The sequence below is a fragment of the Dysidea avara genome, chromosome 10, assembly GCF_963678975.1.
Source record: "Dysidea avara chromosome 10, odDysAvar1.4, whole genome shotgun sequence".
NCBI lineage: Eukaryota > Metazoa > Porifera > Demospongiae > Dictyoceratida > Dysideidae > Dysidea > Dysidea avara.
The window spans coordinates 18,809,995-18,829,265 of NC_089281.1; the positions used below are offsets into that span (position 1 = coordinate 18,809,995).

At 37.1% G+C, this 19,271-nt stretch overlaps 2 protein-coding genes across 5 annotated transcripts in view; one reads left to right on the forward strand and one right to left on the reverse strand.

Annotated features, from left to right (window-relative positions):
* Window positions 1-19,271, reverse strand: part of LOC136236549 (UBX domain-containing protein 1-like) — a 224,576-nt gene that overhangs the window by 115,003 nt on the left and 90,302 nt on the right. The gene's annotated exons all lie outside the window — the stretch shown is intronic.
* Window positions 1-19,271, forward strand: part of LOC136236535 (uncharacterized) — a 107,915-nt gene that overhangs the window by 29,811 nt on the left and 58,833 nt on the right. Inside the window, exon 6 of one of the 4 annotated variants that reach the window (XM_066026718.1) lies at window positions 5,020-5,118. The exons of the other annotated variants lie outside the window; for them this stretch is intronic. Within the exon in view, the coding sequence (XP_065882790.1) occupies window positions 5,020-5,118 (99 nt within the window). The remainder of the gene's footprint in view (window positions 1-5,019; window positions 5,119-19,271) is intronic. 4 annotated transcript variants of the gene reach the window in all.

The window sequence follows — 19,271 nt, forward strand, 5'->3', positions numbered from 1 at the left end:
CAAACATTGTCGCATGTCTGGTTCCCTTCTAAATATGGGATGAAACAAGTCCACAGGGTGCCCTGATGGTATGGCAGTATTTAAAAAACAAGCAGTGTCAAAACTGGTATGACTTAAGTATCACAGATTACTAACAATACGGTATATCGCCCAGCTCTATATATCACCAAGGTTTATGTCACGATATGAACATATATCACAATATAGAACTAACTGTAATGTTTGCAAGACAAACCTATACACACTCTTCATTGTAAGTTTATATTTAAGTTGGATGTATACCACAAGCAAAAGTTTCTCTTGTTCATCAGATTTTAAATGCACTTTACTACTGCTTTACAAGTGAGACAAGTGGCTAGCACTACGTAGAAACCTTAAAACCTCCCAGTTTACTTTGGGGTTGGCTTGTTTACCACACTACACCACCAACACATAACTTAATTAAATGCCAAATATCATATGTCTGGCTTCCACCACATCATTATACTAAGCAGTGCCACTATCATGCAACCATGGATATAGCTGATTGGCTATATCATATCACTACCTTGTTATATCGATACTGTCGATGTATCGATTTATTGTGGCAACGCTAATCAAATACAGGATTAAAAGTGAGAAAACACTTATAGACAGCTGGGTATATAATTTTTAAAAATCATCCAAACTTGAATTTTGTCTACCTGCTTACCTGACCACGGTTGCAAGGATGAAGGCCAAACGGAGCAGCATACGGCCACCATTTTATGCCATAATAGCAAACTCATCAGTGGGATGTGCCTTTTGTGTTTCTGATGAGTGCGTGTCCTTGCGTCCTGTATTTCCTTTTATCCTCAATCAGGCTGGTTGTCATCTCCATGCAAAGAAACCATATCCAGGTGTTATTTTCTGTATGAACACTTTCCTTGAGCTGCATATTTAGACATCAGGGGTGGATCCAGACTTTTGGAAAGATGGGATTAAAATGAAATGACACTACAGGGAAGCCACACTAGCATGCTTTGCATGCCAACCTAGGATGGTCTAAGGGCACGCCCCAGGAATAGACCTTCTGAGATGCAATCTGAGAGCAATTTCAGCATTTCAGCACAGTTTTATTTGACTTGTTGTATTAGAGGTGTATTAGGGTATCTTGATACTCTTGATACTTATAGCAGTGGAGGATCAGGATTTTTATAGAGAGGTTTCTGAAAAAATTTAATAAGGCATCTGAGGACATTACTTTTTCCAATGCTTTAACTGTAGATACTATAGTTGTAGGGCTAATGTTGTGACTAAGTTGTAGCTTTGATTGCTCTATTAGAGTAGTTTCTTGACTGCTCTATTAGAGTTTCTCAATAATTTTTTTATAAAGTAGAAAATGAAAAGTAAAGTGATTTTGAGGGTCTGAGGGTTTAATAACTATAAATCATGGTAGTTAAGTGCAATTGCATGCATGCCACTAAAATCAGGAGCACATTGAATCCTATGGACAAGGGAGTATGTAACTCCATAAAAAGTGAAATTCAAACATGGCTGAATTTCCTGATTAGGCTATTATGCAGAGGTACATGCTCGAGTACATCGTGTTTCCGTTGCCACGAAGTGAAGCTATGGAAACGAAGTTCAATGGCACAACGGAGAAATAGTAGCACAGGCTTACCTGGACAGTCTTTTTACAGTCACTAATCACATGAAATCACACAAAATTATTCCACTTGACTATTCCAAGCTCTACCTTCGACTCGACGATCTTACTATCAACATAGTGTATCCCTGTTGCATGTAAGAATGATGTAACCAAATATATACATAGTAACACTTGATGCCATGTTTGAATTTCGCCTGTAGTATTGGTAGTATACGGATTTACATGCTCCTTTGTCCATAGGATTCAATGAGCTCCTAGGATTCAATGAACTCCTGCTGAAATACAGCAGTATATAGTTGTTTGCTGTGGCAAATTGTCATTACAACAATAATAAAGCTAGTTATAGACTGCCACTGAGCTAAAGTTAAAAGCAGGTTTCTGTCAAAACCACAGAAACACAACTATATCCGCCACTGTATAGTAAACTCTTGACTAAGGAGGTTGCTATTGTCCAATTATATGCATGCCAATCAGTGAACATTAGATCCTCTGAAATTGAATGTGTGGCTGATTTCAGCAGTTTATTAGAATAGTTATACTGTTACTGAATATTTTCCTGACACAATGCTGTATATTTTGTGACTAGAGTACCTTGATGTTGATGTTTATATAGTGTACAATTGTTGATTGGTCAGAATTTCCCACTATACTCTCCTGTTGAACTAGTTTATACAGCCGTACAGTAGTTCTGCATAGACCACATCTATGTGCATTCAAATAGAATGGTAGTAGCTAGACAGGATCGTAGAATGCAACTCCCTTGAAAATGCTGACAGGCTCTAAATATTGGATTTTGGTGTATATCTATATAATGTAGCTGTTTAGACAACAATCAAAGGAAAGTTACTGTTTGTCGTAAAGAAATTTTGTTTGATTGAGCACAGTCACTCGTACACTGTTTAAAATGAAGTGCTATGGTAGCATCTCTAGGTGCTATTTTTTGAATGGAGCAGTCAAAATTTAGCACTTTGAGGTGCTACCTTGGCACTTCAGTTTTAACAGTGTATACGCAAATGTAGCTGTGTACTTTTGTACAGCACTGAAATATCTTTAATTCTGGGTTTTAACTAGCATGTAGACAGACTGTTGGGAGTCTTTGGAGTACAGTATTTTTCTGATAGAGAGTAGTGTTAGCTATTTATGCAGCTTAAAGTACAAATTGAAAGATAAACATCACTGTGTGAGATTTTCATGAGACAGACAGCACAGTTGACATGTATGTATATTAAAATTTTTGGAGGGGAGGTCAAGAGCCCTCTTTGACTAGGGCTGAGTAATAGTATCAATAGTGCGATATATTGCCATAGTAAATCACTATCGTTATCGCGATAGTAGGGATATCACTATTGTGATAGTTATGATAAGCTCAGATCTGCATTAAAATGGTATTAACAACCCTTCTATACTGTTTTACAGTTGGTATTACCAGCAGTTAATTAACAAATATCCTGTGCATGCAAAATAACTTTCTATATGACCACAAATCATAGCTACTGTATACAACTAAGACTTTAAGAGCAAAGTGTTTCATAAACTATCGGGATAGTATTCACTATCGTGATATTTATTGAGTAACTATCGTGATAGTAAAATTTTTACTATCACTCAGCATTACCTTTGACCCCATAAATTCACCACTGCTGGTGCCACAAAATTATTTAAAGTACTTACGCTACTGTAAAAAAATACTGGACAACCAGTAGATGCCTATAATTTCATGATAGGTTCGAGACCACACCCATTAATGATCTTGGCTGATTGATAACAATCAAGTGCAGAGACCTCACTTCTTTACAATTTGTTTACTGGAACATGATGACCATACAGTTTAGCTATATAATAATTATGTAATAATAGCACAGTAAAAATAAGGAATACTGACCATGCCTCAGTCTTGCTAGGCTGACTTGGATACTCCAATACAGCTGTCACCCTAATAGAACAGTCATACATGTATAAAAAACTGAACAAACTATTAATTTTAAAATGAAGTAGGGATCCAAGCGATAACATGTAGTGAAACAAGAGATGAATGGTATTACAGCAGAGCTCAGTGGGAAAATCCCTACTTTATTATTCAACAAAATATTTGCTATAACATGCCAATGTAGGGATTTTCTCACAGAGTCATGCTGTAGTATCATCACCTTTTGTTTTACTACTTTTTTCATCGCTAGGATTCCTACTTCATTTTTAAATTAATATTCTTTAAAATATACTAGTTATGTTTATCGTATTAACCCGTAGCTGTTTTTACAAAATGAGGACAAAAACACACATGCATGCACTGACGCATTGTCCAGTAAACTAGATTTTATGCATGCATTTAATATAACAAACTCCCATAGCACAAAAACTGTGTATGTTGTCTATAAACTACAAACACCATTGTACTCACCGTTAAATTTTGGTTCTGTATATATAGTCCCAGAATCCATTGCATCCTTCTATAACCCAGAACTTCATGCTATACCTTTAAAGTACAACTTAATTTGTTTTCCTTGTTCATATGACAATGGATAAAAAGCCATAACTCGGCTACTTTGTCCTATCAACTTTCTTTTGATAATCAAAACTTTGTAGCAGGTGAGCTACTTGTTGACTTAAAAGTTTATATGCGGTTTCAGGTACATACGTAGTTTGCTTCATGCCAATTACTAAAATCTGTATTTCTAAGAGATTGGATGAACGGTTTACAAGATACACCTGTTTGACACATATACGGTATGTAAATTTGCAAAAGGTGTTGTGCATTTTAGTTCATTTTTTATATCAAATCCAGCTTTCTGATCTATGCATGCTTAAGAGTTAAACAAAAATGCATAGCCACTAATATGTGCTTACTTAATATGTACTGTTTGTGTAAACAATAAAGTACAAGTTTACTACTGTACACCTGATCTGGACATCTAACAGTAAAATAGTTAACAATAACAAAACTCTAAACAACTTTCACTTGTCAATGTCACAACATGTTGTGCTTCCTGCTACATTTTACATTTTGAATGTTTCCTTATTGAATGAATCTTTGGTTTCAGCATGAGGTTTACAGTTACAAGTGCTTTATTAACATAACAAATGTTGCTATGCTTATTTTTTGGAGTTGAAACTTTTTCACCCATAGCAACTTGGTAAGCTTTAGTAAGTGTCTATAGGATCATTTGTGATAGTCAAGAAATGGATACACTACAGTGTAGATGATGCCCGAAATTCCAATTATACAAAATACATTGCTGTATGCTTCATGTACAGTAGTGAAAATGATGATCTATCGTATAGTTTATGCAAGTATGCACTAAACATGCATCATCACAAACAGTGTTACAAGTAGATATTTACACTAGTTGTGTAAAGATGTAGTGAAGTCATATAATTTGGTTTTTCTGCAGTACAAACGAACACCTTTGCATTTGGCCGCAGAGTCTGGTAATGAAGCTGTTGTGAAATTTCTTGTTACCAAAGGAGCTGATCTTAATGCTATGGATGAGGTTAGTATTGATAAGAGTAATAAAGAAGATAGTGACTGACTATCTTGTTAACAGTAACTAGTTCAGTAACATCAGCTCATATAGTTTTCAGGTGGAATATAATAAGAACAAGACAAGTAACTATGTAGTAGTTGAGTTTTTGTGCCAAAATTTATTTGTTTTATGCTGCAGTAATTGCTTAGCATTTATTTGTTACAACTGTTAGACACTGTGTTCTCTTGTTCTTGTTGTGCTCCACCCAAAAAAATTGACAGGATCCTTTGGATGAGCTACAGGCAAATGTAACAGGCCGGATATGTATAATTGAAAATGGGAATGAGATGGGGAATGGAAAGTGAGAAGGTGAACAACCAATTAATAAAAGATGGCTGATATACGTCATCATGTCAATATACAGCTTGAATAATGCTTCTTTGCAGTGTTGTTGGATCCTTCTGCTAAACACTAGAAACATTCTAATAGAACAGTCAAGAAAGTTTTATTATCCCACCAGACAGCCACCTGCCTGTTGATGGACATAAGCTACACCTGTAACTAAGCTGTCAACAATAAAAGCTAGTTACTCCATTGAAACTATAAACAATTTTAACATGAAGAGATTTCTAAGGCCTTTTATGAGTTTTTGAAATTTCACCTGCAACTTCTGGATAAGACGTCATGTGATGGGGTATTCACTAGTATGGTTTTTTTGCTGGAGCGACTCCATGAGGAGGTTCTATGACTGTATACTTATTATAGTGTTATCCTTAGTCTAGGAACTCCAGCTTGATAAGAATGCTACAGCTGCCACACTACATATCATGTGAGTTTTATCCTGAGGCTGCAAGTACAACTTATATACAGAGACTGTTAACTACGTGTTACGCCTGGGCATGGTATGCCTTGCGTGTATTATAAATATGCATAGAAATTTTAGACGAGCTACAGGAAAATTTAACAGACTGGATAAGTAGAATTCTAGGAATACGGGAATGGGTTGAGGAACAGAAAGTGAGAACGGGAATGAACAATGGCTGATATACATCATCATGTCAATGTACAGTTGCTTCTTTGCAGTGTTATTGGATCCTTAAACAATAGAAACATTCTAATAGAGCAGTCAAGAAAGTTTTGTTAACTATCTCACCAGAAAGCAACCTGCATTGAGACCTATTGATGGACTAGATTAAGTATGTAGACTAACTATGCTGTCAACAATGAAAGCTAGCTACTCCATTGAAACCATCAATATTTTAAACATGAAGAAAAGTATAGCTAATTTCGGACCCCTCATAGTCCTCTTGAAGATGTCCAAGCAACAATTGTGAGTTGCAACTGGATACAATGAGCTCTAATAGTTTGATGCATCCATAAATCTGTCCAGTGTGTGTTACATGGTGTCTGTGTGTTATGTAGTATCCAGTACCATAGATTATATATTCGTTACCTGGGATATGAAATGGAGTACTTCGCTTTTGACACTCTGTTTGTTCAAATGCACGCCAATTCCTTACTGTTTATACAGGTATCTAGTGCTGGGGTTGGTGGCAAGGGCATTTCATGGAAAAAAAACAGGGGGAGGGGCATTTCAATGTTTTAATTAATGGCCAACAGCAAAAAATTTATTATTGAATTATTTACACTTCCATATAGTGACCAGATCGACGTTAGTTGTTATAGAAGATCAATGACACCTGACTCAGCATATCACAGAACTTAACAAAGAGAAGCAGCACCATACAGGTTGTAACCAAAACAGACGGCTATAAGCTAATTTATATCAGAGATATTAAATAGAGGGGCGTGTAAGCACCCTATACATTAGCTATGTGTTTATTAACTCTGTTATGTCTGTCAACACAGAAGCCAGTTTTTGACACTATGGTAGCTAGAAGACCACCACAAGCAGAAAAACCAAAGGAGAGAAACATGCTTTCTCACCCTCTTATCATAAACAATATTATTTAGCGCACCTCTATTTAGGCCCTAAAAGTCCCAGCACAATACGTCATGCACCACTCTTCCAATTAGCAGTGGCATACTGTAGAGGTTTGCTACCCAGTGGCTGGAGAGTAGGCTCAATACCAACATTAGTGAGAAATTCAGCTGTTAGATAATTAGTTCATTTGTGGCAAATTGATGGAAAACTGCCACAAAAAGAACTGAAGCCATGCATGTTGCACATGAGGATAGCTACAGTGAAGCTAGGATTTACCACACCACACCACACACACACACAAATCTGAACATGCTGTCCAAAATTTAGCAAGAGGTGTCCTTAGGATATGGCAAATCCATGCATGTTTAAGGGTACCGTATAGTCTAAATATTTTGAGGGGCAAATATTTCGTGGTTGAGCAACGTTGCTAAAAAAAATTTTTTTTTTGCGGATTTGCAAACACTCCAGACTATATGGAGGTCAAAATATTTCAAGGGTAAAATTCTCACTGATAACACCCAAACTGCGAAATCAGTGCAAATTTTCTCCCTCGACACATTTAGGCTATACGGTAGTTAAGCAGCCACACTTCATAAACACATTGCAGTGAAGGTGAGAGACATTCAGGAAAATCACTTAGCCAAAGCATCATAGCATGCATGAAGACGTTGCCTCATACCTACACTGAAACATCAAATAGTAAGCATCAATTAAGAGAGCAAGACAAACATTGATTCAGCAACTCATCAACAAAAAGGGCTGTAGGATTCACCCAGCAATTACTAATAGCTTTTTCTATCTCTGACACTCATGAGGCTACTTTACTTCTAACATAACTAGCAACACAATCTATAGCAGACTGAGCCCAAAGATGCTTTCCTGTAACCAAAATACCAATACCTCCTGTATCATGAAACAACTTAGTCTGATGAACAAGAGATAGCTTGACTATAGACAGGTTTTGCAAAATAGCCACATTCAGGACCAAGATGAAGCAACTTATCATATAACAATTGCATTGAATTTAAGAATTGATAAGAATTGCATTGAATTTAATATACGTGGCATATAGCAGTATCAACCATTGGTGATCTACAACACCTTTAAAATTAAATCCAACATTCTTGATCCTTTGAAGTACGTACAGGTGATTAAGACTAGTTATTTCAGAGTTAATCACAAGATGTTAATCCTTGCCTGGACCTCTTCTTATTTGATGCAAGTTACCATCCAGAGCTATTAAGCCAATTGTTTGATCAAGCTGCCAGAATTGCAAGACCCTGCTCATACGGAATTTTCAGTGCTCGCTCCTCAGAACTGAGGGATCTGTCAGATCTGTTAAACTAATTAATACTGATGTAAGTGTGTGTTTTGTTTCTTTGTGTGTGTGTGTTTGCCTTGCTAGGATTCCAGCTGCTTTAAACTTTATTGGTACCAACCTTCTTGGTACCCCTGTGTCTAGGCCCCTTGTTTATTTCCTGTGCACTCACCTTAAACCATAACACGTATGCATCAATCAATTAAATCAATTGTTGTAGAGTATCAGTACACCAATCTATGTGCAAATTACAGTTTATGTTGTTGTGTTTACTACATTGTTGTGTTTATTGCGACCACTAAAATACTAAACAATGTTATATAGTTATACAACGGCCACGATTGCTCTGCCTGATATAAACGCACGAGCCTGAGGGCCGTTAGGCCCGAAGGCAAGTGCGTTTATACAGGCAGAGCACGAGTGCACGTTGTATAACTGTTATGTACCACTCACCTAATAGGTGGGGAGAGTCTCACAAGACAGCTGTAACACTTATAAAGGCCAGGTTTCTAACATCGATTGTGGGTAACCAAGCTGGGCGTTGCGATGACGTTCCCCTTGCAGTACTGCAGCCACCTGAGATATTGAAAGCTAGTAGTACGCTATGGGTTATATCACTAACCTGCATTCGCTGTTCGACTCTCATCATGTAGTGCTCAGCGTCCCATATAGACTAAGCACCAGACTAATCGCCATAGTGATTCTCTCGAGCGAAAAAAAGCAGCTAAATAGACGGTTTAAGTAAACAAAACCTAACTACTAAATGATATTAGTCTAATTCTTACTATTCACACTGGCTAAACTCGAATCTGGTGGCATGACAAAATTGGTTACCACAATCGAACGTAAAGGTTAGTATTATTTAGAATATATTTGTTTTATTGAATCATTGTCAAAGTGGACTACAGTTTAATCTTGGCTAAGATGGCACCAGACTAGTAAGGTGTATAAGTACGTTTATATATATGTAGACTAGAGTTGTGGCCACCCGCGTTGGCTTTTTCGATCGCCATTGGCTGTTTGTAAACATTATACATATTGGTGACGTTATGGCCCACAATCGACCTTTACATGTCAGGCTATAAAAGAATTCAAGTGATCTGTGAAGCGTCTTTCCACCTATTAGGTGAGGTGTCGTAGTGGTCTTCGCCACCAGCACTTGTGCTATGCTGCACAAAACCGCAGCCAGTGCAATATCTGTATATTGCACTGTGGTCGGTGCATTATAACTTATAATGCACTCGTTGTGGTCTACAAAACCACAACCAGTGTGTTATAAGTTATAATGCACTCGCTGCGGTCTGCAGCAGTGCAATATACAAATTATGGCACTGGCGGTGCCTTTGAACTGCCCACGCAGAGTGGTACATACAGTATGTGTGTACTGTGTGTACTTAATTGTACAATGTACAGTGTACTCTGTAATAATTATGTGTAACTAACATATTGCTGTTTCATCTAAACATGAAACCTAGGGAATGTTTAGATGCAAGTAAATAATGTTGTCTATGGAAAGTATTCTTTTATGTTTGCAATAGCTAATGTATGTTATAACTCTAATTAATACCCTGTATTATCCCAAGAAATGTGTCATCTTTTTGTAAAACTATAAAACTAGAGTGTAGAATAGATACCCATAAGATGCAGCACTTTGACATTTAACTTCATCTGCTAAATATCAGTCCATGTAACACTTCTTAGTGATTCAATATTGTGCACTACTCCAGCTTGTTTCAATACTTTTTTATCGACGTGCTATGGTCCCTACTCTAGTTGAAAACTTGTGTACTTGTTAAAATATGTAACAGACAGGCTGACCTGTATGGTGGATCAAAATTTCACCATACAATGCTCGATAGTGTCGCACAACAATATGGCCGACTTATGGAATAATAATCAAGAAATTATGGTGCCTATTTTTGTTACTATGGAGATGTTCTCTATTGCTATATATCAAGTTCCTGAACGGCTGATTAAAGTACATGCTGTGCCAAATTTGGAAGTGCATAGGTCTGTAGTACTGTGCATAACTTACCTCTGATTGTAGTAGCAGTGGCACTCAGATCTATAACCGGTCTCGGTATGAGTAGCTAGTATAGAATCAGAGTAGGCCTTCAGTCTTAAGGATGGTCGTTCTATTCACCCGGGCTGGAAGTTGTTCGAACGAACAGGCCCTTTTTCCAGGATGAAGTACTAAACTCTTCTCGTCAGCCAAACTATCCACTCGAGTATTTAGTAGCCAATCACTTACAGATTTCGTCCGGCAAGTGGCTGAGTCAGTGTGTTCGAAGGAACAAACTGTCGAATATTTTTGTCAATCACAGTCCAGGCATCAGCAAAAGTCGAAGTCACAACTTAGTTGTTGTATCAGCAGCCTTAACGTACTACGCTAGACTACATTTAGTTTACAAATCGGTATCCAGTACCTCTTTCAGCAATGTAAGCACCTTCTGAAACAATATTTTGTGACATCTAAATATGCTGCTCAGGGAAAGATTAGTGTTGATATGGAAAATTAATGCCTTGATATGGTTTCGATGCTTGAAGGAGAAGACAGCGAACCTGATTGAAGATAAAAGGAAAGACAAGGCGCAGATGGAGCACACTGATTGGAACCCCAACAGGCACATCCCACCAGCGAGTTTGCTATTGTGGCATAAAATGGTGACCGTGCTCTGCTTTGGTTGATCTGTAGGCTTGCGATCATGGTCAGTGAGTGAGGTGGACCAAATTTAGAGTTTTGGTGATTTATTTAAAAATTCTATATCCAGCTGCCTGAAAGTGTTTTCTTGTTTTCAATACTGCATTTCATGTTAGATAGATTAGCATTGTTCCGTAAAGGTGGATTTCATCACGTAAGATGTCTCAAGGATGATTTTTAAAGGCGGCTCGTTTGACGGCATGCATCACTTTTGATGCGATGCCTACTTAAACAGTACTACGTCGTTACAGTAACTGATCTTACAGTAATTAATACAACGTTATGTGTAAAGAGCAATCAAATTGTAATTGTGTAACTGAGAGTTTAAGTGGTATACATTGTTAGTACTTTACTCCAATAAATATTATAAAGTGGTGTCCTAAGTACATGTAGGTGCATACAACTGTATGAGGTAGATAACTATTGTCACAATAGCTTGTCAACGTGTATTTGTTCTCCACACAAGTGTACTGAAATGTGATCACATGATCAGGCCTGCTTACAATAGTTGTAAGCGTGAAGCCATATAGTATATTATCTCCTACAGGATGGTGACACACCTCTAATTATTGCTTATCGACAAAGAGTTGTGTGTACTGTTGTCACTTAAATATACAATATGTGTGTACTGTACATGTATGTACGTAGTCTGGTAGTATATATTGTGTGTACATGACTGTAGAGGTGCACCGATATGGAAATTTTCCAATATACTGATAACTGATATATTGGCTACAAAATTACCGATTCAGATATCGATACCGATATATCTGAAAATAAAAGGTTTTGAGTATGGACACTACAATAAATGTTTTAAATTAAATGTGGCAAAAAGCTTAAAAGGTGGTCACTAAAACCTATGTAAAGAAAAAAACAAAGAATTGTGAAAAGGTGTGCAAAAAAGGAAGAAAACAAGTGTGACCAAATCAGGATGTGAACCCTGGCCATCATGATAACCTCTACTACTTGAGCCCCATGCTTTAACCATTGTGCTACCAAATCAACTATAGCATACTTTGGACAATTATGGTACTTTTGTGTAATATCTGCTCATATCTGCTAAAAAGTCAACTTTTCACCGATACCGATACCAATATTGATATCGGTGCACCTCTACATGATTGGGCCTAAAATTATGTTTTGAAAATGATCTGACAAATCCTGTTATGTGGTCAGACATACTCAATAATATTGTAGAATAATTTCTAAATTTGTTCTGACATTAGCCAGAAATGGTTGGAAAATGGCAGATATCTGAGGCTCTGGTGCAATGTACAGCGTACTCTATATAGTGGAACTAATATATTGCTGTTTTATATAGTGAAACCTAGGCAATATTTCAATACAAACTTGTACTGATATCCATGATAGCATTCTTTAATTTTTTGCAATAGCTAATGTACGTTATAGCTTCTACTTTGTACCTAGAACAAAGCATATTGTCCCAAAAAACATGTCATCTTTTCATAAAACTAGGTATTCAGAGCTACAGTAACTGATCACACGTGTTAATAGTGAGTAGTACAGTATATCTTTCCAGTAGTGTAAAGGTTACCACATTGTGATTGTATGATTGAATTAACTACTACACTGTACATTGTTAGTGTTTTGTTATGTTCTTCCAATGAGTATTGTACAATTCAGTACATATTGTCCTACGAGGTGTTACATGTACCACCTAACACTACAATAGTAGGTTGTCCTGTATTTGTTATTAATACAAAACCTACTGAAATATTGTGTTTGAATGATCACATAATCCATAACGGGATCACATGATCTAATTGTTTGTTTACATGTTCACACTAGTTGTCATTATTTAGTGAATCTGTGAAGCCATATAGTGTTGTGTCTCCCACAGGGTGGCAGAACGCCTCTACACTTTACTGCGCAATACTGTAGTGAGGATGTAGTGAAGATGATGATAGAAAGAGAAGCTGATATTCATGCTGTGGATAATGTAAGACCATACATTATGCAATAAGATGGAGTAGTTGAAAACATGCAATATACGTAGAATGTAAATTTTACTAATGTTTATATTGTTCTACAGCCATTGTGCTCGTGTTACTTTGTGGCAACTCTGTAGGACTCTCCATAGAGGAATGTGAACATTAAATAGGATGCACACAAAGCAAACAATCCTATGATACCTTAGTAAATTTCTTTATCTATATTTTGTGATTCAAATCTGAAAGCTTTCTAAATCAAATACTGGCCTCTACTAACTTATCAGTGTAGCTGTACTACATTTAGTCATGTAGGCTTGTACGTGAAGCAGGATTATATTTGCAGCAATTTTAAAAGATATTAATAGGAAGTTTGACTGAACTGTTTTTAAATATGTTATTATCCATTGCCATCGTGCGCCCTGCAAAGGTAGTATTGTAGATATGTTTGTTAATATGAATGGACGTGAATGTAGATATGTATCATACAAAAGTTAAACAAGTTTACAAGTGTTTTAAGGCTATTGTATTGTTTATAGAGTCTTTACAGAGTTTACTGAAGGCCTGGAAGAGTATACAGTACTTCATTGTAGAGTGGTTATTTTGTGTTATCTCTCTAATGTGGATGTGATCCATTATTGAAAATAAGCCATAATACTTTTGAACAAGTTGTAGCATCCTCAAACTAATTCATGGCATCATAGTATTGCAAGTATGACAAACAGTTTCATCTGAGTGTTTTCTGTGGTGAAAGTGTTAGTTGGGATATAACCTTAACATGAGTAGTAATTAATTATCATAATTGACTTTGGCCAGAAGCCAGTGACATCACTACATTTACAATGTACTACATAGCCTGTTATGGTTTGTTTGAATGTACCATGACCAGCAAGATGTGTACCTAGAATTTTGCCTTTGTATTATACATGGCTTCATGGTACATACTGTTATTGATTAGTAAAATTTCAAGCTTTCTTATTCTTGTATTTAATTATTCTCCATGTATTTTGTGGTTTGCAAATTCTCTTATCATCTCTGCTGCACAGCATTGGCAATGATTGTGGGATTGTGCATGAGGCAATTTGTGTAAATCATTTGGTGACGGGTACATAACACTATACGGTTATCTAAAATACTGTTCTGGAACATATTTTACTGGTTAAATAAATTTAATCAGTTGATGATTGATTTTCATAGAGTTGAGCAGTTTAGGTCTTGCCATATACAGTTGGTATGTGCATTTTGTTGTGTGCGTTTTGTGTGCATGTATGTGTGTGTGTGTGTGTGTGTGTGTGTGTGTGTGTGTGTGTGTGTGTGTGTGTGTGTGCAAGTGTGTATGTGTGCGTGCGCACGCGTGCATGTGTGTGCATGTGCGTGTATGCGTGCAATTGTGTATGTGTGTGCACGTGTGTGTATGTATATGTGTGTGCGTGCGTGTGTGTGTGTGTGTGGGTGTGTGTGTGTGCGTACATGTGTGCGTATGCATGTGTGTGTGTGTGTGCGGGTGTCCATATGTACATGTGCGTGTGCTTGTGTGTGTGTGTGTGTGTGTGTGTGTGTGTGTGTGTGTCCGTGTGTGTGCATGTGCTTGTGTAGAAGGCACAGCCACGTTTTACCAACACATTTAAAATATATTGTCAAAAACCAATTTATCCCATAAGTTGTGGCTTCTGATTATTTTGGATGTGCTGAGTATGGCACAAGCTAGTCACATTGTAAACATTATTTTACGTTATAAAATGGTAATAGCTTGCCAACCTTGGTGGCTACACATGAGTGAGAAGTTGGAGTTGTTTATGGCTTTTTGAAATATTTGCTTGTCAAAGAAGCAGCCATTACAATTTCCCACCATTTATATACCATATTTTGCTGTTTTTTGTTGTTCATATGCAAAACTTGTACGAAAATTTCTTATACAAACATTTTTTTCTATAAGATCAAACTACTCTAATAGAGCAGTCATTCACGTAAATTATATGAAAAATATTTTTGCACAAATTTTTACCATGAAATGTTTTGCTCAAATAAGGCGAATTACGGTACCTGTATTTACTCAGTGGATGATATCCACAATGACAAAATTTGATGTCATAATTGACAAAATGGCCGTGTTAGTGTGGGGGCTTCAGAGATTTTAGCATGCAGTATTCGAAATGAATGTTGTCTGTAGTTTTCTACATTTGGAACCACGAGATAATAAAAGTAAGAAGTAGTACATGTACCGTGACGATGCAATACGCACTCCAACAAGGAAAGCAGATCGAAAATTTTAAATTCGGACACAACTAGGCTTACTTGTATTGCATTATATACTATATGCCTCACCTTCGCCCTGTCGCCCTTTTTCGCATTTATAAATACTATCACAGGGAAACAATATCTCACCCAATACCTCCCTGTACAAAGTCGCCACACAAGCACGGCCAATTTGTTTTGTGACATCAGAAAACGTCATTGCGGATATCGTTCAATTGTGTCACCGGTGCTCTATTATTTTTGATGATGAAACCTTTCGAATAACGCCATGTTGCTACTTGCTTCTTCTATACAAGATCTTTCTTTCACTCAAGTCCTTATAACACAACTATTGTGTTGTGTGGTCAATTTACTAACTAATGTCCAGGATTTTGATTATTTGATAGCCGTTACAGTTAACCAGGACAATACCTTCCTTAAATTGAGATGAAGATGAATACTATAGGTGTGTGAGCACTAGTAATAAGTATTTTATAAAAGTATGGTGTGGTACTATTTGAGGGTAGTACAATTAAATTAATTTTCAAAAACAAGAATGAAATGCTTCAAACTTACCACACTGCGGTACTATTCAAACGTGCAGTACAAATCAAGTAAATATGGTAGTTCTTTTCATGAATGTTGCTGTACTTACATATGGAGTGGAGGGTTTGGGGTGATGAGTTTAGCACCAGCTAGGGTTGCAAATAGGTTCCATACTTAATTGCCTACATCTACATCCATTTCAATAGCATAAAATATGTACAGTTCATTTTATGTATGTACTACACAGCCTTGCGAGATAGGCCAAACCAATATTAGTGACTCTGATGTCTTGTTAATGTTACATCGGAACTGTGTGAACTTTAAATGGCTACAAGAAACAAACTACTGTACCCAACCTTGTTTGCTAAAATGTGGCTTAATTATTGCACAGTGTCTTAAACAGTATAGTAGCACTGTTTAAGTAAGGATCCCCCTTAAAATGAGTCACTTGCTGCCCAAAATGCTGCTTTTATAAGTTATCCTAGAAACATCTTACATGATGAAAATCACTTTTATGGAATAAGATTAGTCCATCTAACATCAAGTATAATGCTACCACGATATAGAAAAACTCTATATCATATATCACTAGTGCTGGGTGGTATTGAAAAATAGCAAATGATATAGCTTCCATAAAAGTATCACGGTATTACTAATATCATGGTATTAATGTAAAAGCCATTGATATTAAAGTAACTGCCATTTACCTCAACAAAAGCACCAAATATTCATGGAGGCTCAGCAAACCTCAGGTACAAATTACCACTAACAAACTTGTTTACACAGTTTGGTTAACTGACTACATCAACACCTGCCTACAAACATTGTCGCATGTCTGGTTCCCTTCTAAATATGGGATGAAACAAGCCCACAGGGTGCCCTGATGGTATGGCAGTATTTAAAAAACAAGCGGTGTCAAAACTGGTATGACTTAAGTATCACAGATTACTAACAATACGGTATATCGCCCAGCTCTATATCTCACCAAGGTTTATGTAATAGTTGTATCATGTACCCGAGTGATTTGCCTGATATGTACACCCAAGCTCGAGGGCCGTTAGGCCCGAGAGCGTGGGTGTTAGGCCCGAGAGCGTGGGTGTACATATCAGGCAAATCACGAGGGCACGTGATACAACTGATATGTACCATGTAGGCTAGTAGCCTACTGTGGTGGGCGATTAATCACCCAAGCCAATACGAGGCAACCCGCAGGATTTATTATATAGAGACTCTTGTAAAATTCGATTATGGGTCAGCAGCAAGTAACGTTGCAGTTACGTTTGTTAACATAAACGGGAAAATCCTATGAATTTTCACGGAAACACTCAATTTTGCAATTTAACAAGTGTTTCAAAGTTGCTACATCGTTTAACCACTGTTTACAATGTTTTCTAAACATCCAGAGGGGTAAGCTTCGCTGTAGAGTGGTTACCTCGTGATATACGAAAAGTGGGCGTGGTACGCAATCAAACACGCAGACACGCGATTGTAAATTAACCATGACACTAGTTCTCACCTTTAACTTCCGTTTGTCAACTCATAGGGTGGTAAGGGTGTCGAATCGCCTTCGTATGAGTGCTGTAGAATGCAAAATCGGGTTCATAGTTTTCATCACGTGAGTAATAATAAACTCCCACAATCGAATACTGCTAGGATTCTTATAAAAACAAACAACGTTACCTCATCAGATATATTAAGGCCATGGTACATTTAAATGTATCATGGCCAGCCATGGTTTATTTTAAATGTACCATAGCCAGCCATGGTTTAACTTAAATGTACCATGGCCAGCCAGGGTTTATAAGATATGTACCCTAGAATTTGGCTTTGAAGTTAGGTGGTTTCATGGTACATGTCACGATATGAACATATATCACAATATAGAACTAACTGTAATGTTTGCAAGACAAACATATACACACTCTTCATTGTAAGTTTATATTTAAGTTGGATGTATACCACAAGCAAAAGCTTCTCTTGTTCATCAGATTTTAAATGCATTTTACTACTGCTTTACAAGTGAAACAAGTGGCTAGCACTACATAGAAACCTTAAAACCTCCCAGTTTACTTTGGGGTTGGCTTGTTTACCACACTACACCATCAATACATAACTTAATTAAATGCCAAATATCATATGTCTGGCTTCTACCACATCATTATACTAAGCAGTGCCACTATCATGCAACCATCGATATAGCTGATTGGCTATATCATATCACTACCTTGTTATATTGATACTGTCGATGTATCGATTTATTGTGGCAACACTAATCAAATACAAGATTAAAAGCGAGAAAACACTTATAGACAGCTGGGTATATAATTTTAAAAAATCACCCTAACTTGAATTTTGTCTACCTGCTTACCTGACCACGGTTGCAAGGATGAAGGCCAAACGGAGCAGCATACGGCCACCATTTTATGCCATAATAGCAAACTCATCAGTGGGATGTGCCTTTTGTGTTTCTGACAAGTGCGTGCCCTTGCGTCCTGTATTTCCTTTTATCCTCAATCAGGCTGGTTGTCATCTCCATGCAAAGAAACCATATCCAGGTGTTATTTTCTGTATGAACACTTTCCTTGAGCTGCATATTTAGACATCAGGGGTGGATCCAGACTTTTGGAAAGAGGGGATCAAAATGAAATGACACTACAGGGAAGCCACACTAGCATGCAAAGCATGCCAACTTAGGATGGTCTTAGGGCACGCCCCAGGAATAGACCTTCTGAGATGCAATCTGAGAGCAATTTCAGCATTTCAACACAGTTTTTATTTGACTTGTTGTGTTAGGGGTGTATTAGGGTATCTTGATACTCTTGATACTTATAGCAGTGTAGGATCGGGATTTTTAAAAGGGAGGTTTCTGAAAAAGTTTAATAAGGCATCTGAGGACATTACTTTTTCCAATGCTTTAACTGTAGATACTATAGTTGTAGGGCTAACGTTGTGACTAAGCTGTAGCTTTGATTGCTCTATTAGAATAGTTTCTTGACTGCTCTATTAGAGTATCTCAATGATTTTTTTATGCAGTAGAAAATGAAAAGTAAAGTGTTTTTGAGGGTCTGAGGGTTTAATAACTATAAATCATGGTGCAATTGCATGCATGCCACTGAAATCAGGAGCGCATTGAATCCAATGGACAAGGGAGTATGTAACTCCATAAAAAGTGAAATTCAAACATGGCTGCCATGTACTATAATAAGTATCTTTTAAAATTTCCTGATTAGGCTATTATGCAGAGGTACATGCTCGAGCACATCGTGTTTCCGTTGCCACGAAGTGAAGCTATGGAAACGAAGTTCAATGGCACAACGGAGAAATAGTAGCACAGGCTTACCTGGACAGTCTTTTTACAGTCACTAACCACATGAAATCACACAAAATTATTCCATTTGACTATTCCAAGCTCTACCTTCGACTCGACGATCTTACTATCAACATAGTGTATCCCTGTTGCATGTAAGAATGATGTAACCAAATATA